This window comes from Canis lupus, chromosome X (assembly GCF_003254725.2).
Source record: "Canis lupus dingo isolate Sandy chromosome X, ASM325472v2, whole genome shotgun sequence".
Classification (NCBI taxonomy): Eukaryota; Metazoa; Chordata; class Mammalia; order Carnivora; family Canidae; genus Canis; species Canis lupus.
The window spans coordinates 32,588,470-32,594,560 of NC_064281.1; the positions used below are offsets into that span (position 1 = coordinate 32,588,470).

General features: G+C 38.7%; 1 protein-coding gene across 1 annotated transcript; it reads right to left on the minus strand.

Annotated features, from left to right (window-relative positions):
- Nucleotides 1-4,051: 4,051 nt before the first annotated feature.
- On the minus strand, nt 4,052-5,241 carry LOC112655053 (glutamine synthetase-like). Its single transcript, XM_035711828.2, is given in 1 exon segment — nt 4,052-5,241. A coding segment is annotated over 1 exon segment (1,122 nt). The 5' UTR covers nt 5,189-5,241; the 3' UTR covers nt 4,052-4,066.
- Between the last annotated feature and the right edge of the window lie 850 nt (nt 5,242-6,091).

A 6,091-nucleotide genomic window follows, 5' to 3' on the forward strand; every position in this document is an offset into this window, starting at 1 on the left:
CATCTTCATTTTATACCCAATTTGTGAGAATTTTTTTATCATGAAAGGATTTTGAAACATTATATGGTCTTATTCATTTGGGGAATATAAAAAATAGTGAAAGGGAATAAAGGGGGAAAGGAGAGAAAATGAGTGAAAGTATCAACGAGGGTGACAGAACATGAGAGACTCCTAATTCTGGGAGATGAACAAGGGGTAGTGGGTGGGGGGTTGGGGTGACTGGGTGACGGGCACTGAGGGGGGCACTTGACGGGATGAGCACTGGGTGTTATGTTATATGTTGGCAAATTGAATTCCAAAAAATAAATAAATAAATACAAAGGAAACTAAAAAAAAAAGGAAAGGATTTTGTATTTTGTCAAATATTTTTTCTACATCTATTGAGATGGTCACATGATTTTTATTTTTTTATTAATGTGGTATATTATATTTATTGATTTCTGTATATATTTCTACATCTATTGAGATGGTCACATGATTTTTATTTTTTTATTAATGTGGTATATTATATTTATTGATTTCTGTATATTGAATAATCTTTGGCTCTCAGGGACAAATCCTACTTGATCATGGTGTATGACCCTTTTAATGTATTGTTGGATTTGGTTTGTTAGTATTTTGTTGAGAATTTTTGCATCTGTGCTCATTAGGGTTATTAATGAGTTATATAGGGTATATAACCTATATAACTGTATTCATTTTTTATGATGTCCTTACCCAGCCTTGGTATCAGGGTAATGCTGGCTTTCTAAAATGAGTTTGGGAATGCTCCCTCCTCAGTTTTTTTGGAAGAGTTTGGGATAGATTTGTGTTAATTCTTCTTTTTTTAAAAAAATATCTTTTTATTAGAGAGGGAGAGAGCATGCACACAAGATGGAGGAGGGGCAGAGGAAGAGAATGTTCAAGCAGACTCCGGCAAGCCAGCAGGCCAACACAGGGCTTGATCTCAGGACCCTCATATCATGAGCTGAGCTGAAACCAGAAGTCAGATGCTCAACCGACTGAGCCACTCAGGCACCCCTGGGTTAATTCTTTAAATGTTTGGTTGAATTCACGAGTTAAGCCATCTGGTCCTAGAGTTTACTGTGTTGGGAAGTTTTAGATTACTGATTCAATCTCCTTTCTTGGTTTCTTCAGATTTTTATTTCTTTATGATTCAGGCTTGGTAGCTTGAACGTTTCTAGGAATTCATCCATTTCTTCAAGATTATCCAGTTTGTTGGTGTATAATTATTCATGGTATTCTCTCATGATCCTTTGTATTTCTGTGGTATCGGTTGTAATGTCTCTTATTTCTGATTTTATTTATTTGAGTCACATCTCTATTATTCCGAGTTAGTCTAACTAAACTTTTGTCATTTTGTTTATCTTAACATAGATACCAGCTCTTAGTTTCATTGATATTTTCTGTTATTTCTCTGGCGTTTATTTATTTTTGTTCTGGTCTTCATTTCCTTCCTTCTGCTAACTATGGGCTTGGTTTGTTTTTCCATTTCTAGTTCCTTGAGAATTAAAGTTAGATTGTTTATTTTAGTTGTTTCTGTAAGCATTTATTTCTATAAACTTCCCTCTTAGAACTGCTTTTGCAGCATCCCATAGGTTTTAATATGTTGGGCTTCCATTTTTTTCTGTTTAGGGACATTTCTCAACTTATCTTTGATTTCTTCTTTGACCCATTAGTTATTCAGAAGTATTTGCTTAATCTCCACATATTTGTAAATTTTCCAGTTTTCTCCAGCTATCAATTTCTGGCTTTGTACCATTGTGGTCAGAAGACCCTTATGATTTCAATCTTCTTAAATTTGTTAAGACTTGTTTTATGACCTATCATTTGATCTATCCTGGGGAATGTTTTGTGTGCATTTGAGAAGAATATTTATTCTGTTGCTTTTGGATAGAGTGTTCTGTATGTGTCTGTTATTTCCATTTGGTCTAAAGTATGGTTAAAATCCAATGTTTCCTTGATTTTCTTTCTGGATGGTCTGTCCATTGTTGAGAGTGGGATATTAAAGTCCTCTACTATTACTGTATTTTCTAGTTCTTCTTTCAGATCTGTTAAAATTAGCTTAATAAATTTAGAGACTCTAATGTTGGGTGTATATATATTTATGATTGTTATATCTTCTTGACTAATTGATCCCTTTATTATTATATTTCCATCTTTGTCTCTTATTACTATTTTTGGCTTAAAGTCAATTTTTTCTGATGTAAGCATAGCTACCTCTGTTTTCTCTTGATTTTCACTTGTGTGGAATATGTTTTGCCATCTATTTCAGCCTATATGTGTTCTTAAAGCTGAAGACTCTCTTGTAGGTAGCATACAGTTGGATCTTATTTTTTATCCATCCAGCCACTGTGCCGTTTGATTGGAGAATTCAATCCACTAACATTTAGAATAATTATTGATAGGCAAGGATGTACTAATGCCATCTTTTAAAATGTTTTCTGGCCATTTTGTAGTTCCATTTTTCTTTCCTCCTTTCTTACTGCCTTCCTTTGTAAATTAATGATTTTACATAGTGCTGTGATTTGATTCCCTTCTCTTTATCTTTTGTGTATGTATTGTATATTTTTGCTTTGTGGATCCCATGAGGTTTACATTAAACATCATATACATATGTATCAGTCTATTTTATACTGATAACAATTTAATTTTGATCACATACAAAAACTGTAAGCCTTTATTCCTCCTTTTGTTTTTGATGTCATCATTTACATCTTTTTATGTTGTATAATCATTAACAACTTGTTGAAGGTATAGCTATTTTAATACTTTTTTCCTTTAACCTTTATACTGAAGCTAAGTAGTTAACATGTTGCTATATTATAGTATTAGAGGAGTCTATAACCGACTCTGTGCTTACCTTTACCAGTGTGTTTTATATTTTTATATGTTTTCATGTTGCTAATTAGCATCCTTTTGTTTCAGCTTGAAGAATTCTTTTCAGCATTTCTTTTTTTTCCTTTTTAAAAAATTTTAATATATCAAAAGGCCTACTTTAGTGGCATGCTAGTCCCATCAGAAAATAATCCCAATAACCCCTTGTCAGTAACATGCAAGTTGACCAGCCAACTCTTTATTTCTAAACCTCTGTGTGTACATGTGTGTCTTTTAAACCAAAGCCACAGGGCTCAGGTGACTCCTCCTTTTACACTGTGCTTTCCACTTGTCAACTGGCCGGTGTCTACCCCCAATTGCAGAAGGGTGGGCAGGGCACATGGGAGCCCTATAGTGGCAGTGAGGGAAAACCAAATCTCCACTCAGTAGGAGATCCTTATTTCCAAACTATTCACCTCAAATCTGGCTCTCCATGACCAGAATGTTTTTCCTCCTTTAGGAAAAAAACCACACATATCTGCACACCCATATATATAATTTTTTTGTTTTTACATTTAAATATAAAAATACTACTCTTGCTTTGTGTTATAAATGGAGGACCAAGCAATAAGAACTTTTTCTGCTAAGGTAGGTCAATCCATCCTTACACTGAGCTTGTCTTCAGGTGAGGGCTATCTCACCACAGGCAGGGGAAGCCCTGCACCAGGAGGATGGGAGGCACATTCCCGCCTGATTCTCTCATAAGTCTCACTTTTAAGAGAAAATTGGTTATAACTTTATTCGAAGTGGATCTTCCCACCAGGAGGGGAAATCCTAACCTAACCCCGGAGTAAGTAACCCTCCCCCACCTCAACACTCAGCTACCTCGAAGAAAGAGCCCTCCCCCTCCCTTCACAAACACTATTCTCTGTCCGGATAGCTATGCCTATTGGACAAACACACCTGATTAAATGGGAACAGTGGTTATGTCTCCCTACCCCCTCTCTACTAACATACTAGACAGCTTTCAGTGACAGGGAAAAAAAAGGGGGAGAGTGTAAAAAATTAAAAACTTGACCCCTCTATCCTGGCCAAAGAAAGCAAGATATATTAACTGGGCATGAGGAATAAAAAAAGACCTTGATATTCTGCCCTTTGAGTTACAGCTATTAGGACAGTCAAGAGAGGGGCAAACACAGAGGCAGGATGGAGAATTAGGAGGGGTTCGATGGCTGCAAGTCTAGTCCGCTTAGTTTTTGTACTGGAAGTGTTCATTGCCAGTTTCGTTGAGAAGACATGTGCAGATGAGGGCTTCTGTCACCGAAAAGGGGTCGCAGTTGGCAGAAGGGTGACGGTCTTCAAAGTAACCCTTCTTCTCCTGGCCGACAGTCCGGGGAATGCGGATGCTAGCACCATGGTTGGCCACGCCGGCAGAAAAGTCATTGATGTTGGATGTCTCATGGAATCCAGTTAGGCGCCAGGCATTATCCAGGCCTCCCTTGGGATCGTAGGCTCAGATGTGGTACTGGTGCCACTTGCTCAGTTTCTCAATGGACTCCTCAATGTACTTTAGACCATTCTCCTCTCGCATGGCCTTGGTGCTGAAGTTGGTGTGGCAGCCTGCACCATTCCAGTTTCCGGGAATGGGCTTAAGATCAAAGGTTGCTATCACTCTGAAGTCTTCACATACATGATGCAAGATGAAACGGGCCACCCAGAGATGATCTCCCATGTTGATTCCTTCACAGGGTCCTATCTGGAATTCCCACTGGGCAGGCATGACCTCAGCGTTTGTCCCAGCAATCCTGATGCCAGCGTACAAGCAGGACCGGTAGTGAGCCTCCACGATATCCCTGCCATAGGCTTTGTCCACTCCCACACCACAGTAGTACGGACCTTGGGGCCCAGGGAAGCCATTGGAAGGCCAACCAAAAGGGTGCCCATCTGTGCCCATGAGAGTATATTCCTGCTCCATTCCAAACCAGGGGTGCTGGTTGCTCACCATGTCCATTATCCGTTTACAGGTATGCCTTAAATTGGTTTCTGCAGGCTTTCTGTTGTATTTGAAGACTTCACAGAATACCAGCTTGTTGGGGTCTTTGCAGAAAGGGTCACGAAACATGGCAGCAGGGACAAGATACATGTCACTGTTGGAGCCTTCAGATTGAAAGGTGCTAGAGCCATCAAAATTCCATTCAGGCAACTCTTCAACACCCTTGGGCTCACTGTCCAAGGTCCGGGTCTTGCAACGTAATCCTTCTCCAGTCCCGTCAATCCAAATATACATAGCTTGCACTTTCTCGCCCTGAGGCAGGGACATGTACACCTGCTTGATGCCTTTGTTCAAGTGGGAACTCGCAGAGGTGGCCATGGTGGAAGTTGTTCTGGGTGGGTCGCAAGCAGCAGGGCAGGCAGGCTGCGAGAGCGAGGTGCGGTGAGGAGAGGAGGCCGGGGCACTGCTCAGAAGCTCCCCTCCACTCCCATTCTCGGCTCTGCCTCTTTTCAGCATTTCTTATAAGGTATATTTATTGGTGATAAAGTCCCTTTGCTTTGTTTATTAGAGAGAATCCTTATTTTTGCCTTCAATTCTGTAAAGGAGTGCTGCTGGGTAAGGTATTCTTGGTTGGCACTTTCTTTCAGCACTTTGAATATATGATCCCATTTTTTCTTGGCCGATAAGGTCTCTGCTGAGAAATCAGCTAATAGCCTTACAGGGGTTTCCTTGCATGAGATTTTTTTTCCCTTGCTGCTTTTAAAATTCTCTTTTTGTCTTTTGTGTTAGACAGTTTTATTATGTATCTTGAAGAAAATTGTTTTGTATTAAAATTTTTAGGTGACTTATTAGCTTCATGAACTTGGATATTCAAATCTCTTCCCAGAGTTGAGAAATTCTCAGCCATTATTTCTTTAAATAAGCTTTCTATCCCTTTCCCATCTCTTCCTCTTCTGTGCCTCCGATGATGTATACATTATTTCTTTTTAGGGTGTCTTACAACTTACCTAAGCTTTCTTCATTCTTTTTTGTTCTTTTTTTTCTCCTTGACTAGATAATTTCAATTGATTTGTCTTCTAGCCCACTGATTATTCTGCTTGCTCCAGTCTGCTGTTGAAGCTCTTAATTGGATTCTTTAATTCAGTCATTTTATTTTTTAGCTACAAAATTTCTGCTTGGTTCTTTTTCATCATTTAAAAAATCTCTTTGTAGTGTTCCTCATTTCATTCTTATCTTGCTTTCCTGATACTATTTTAAAAAATATTTTATTTATTCATAAGA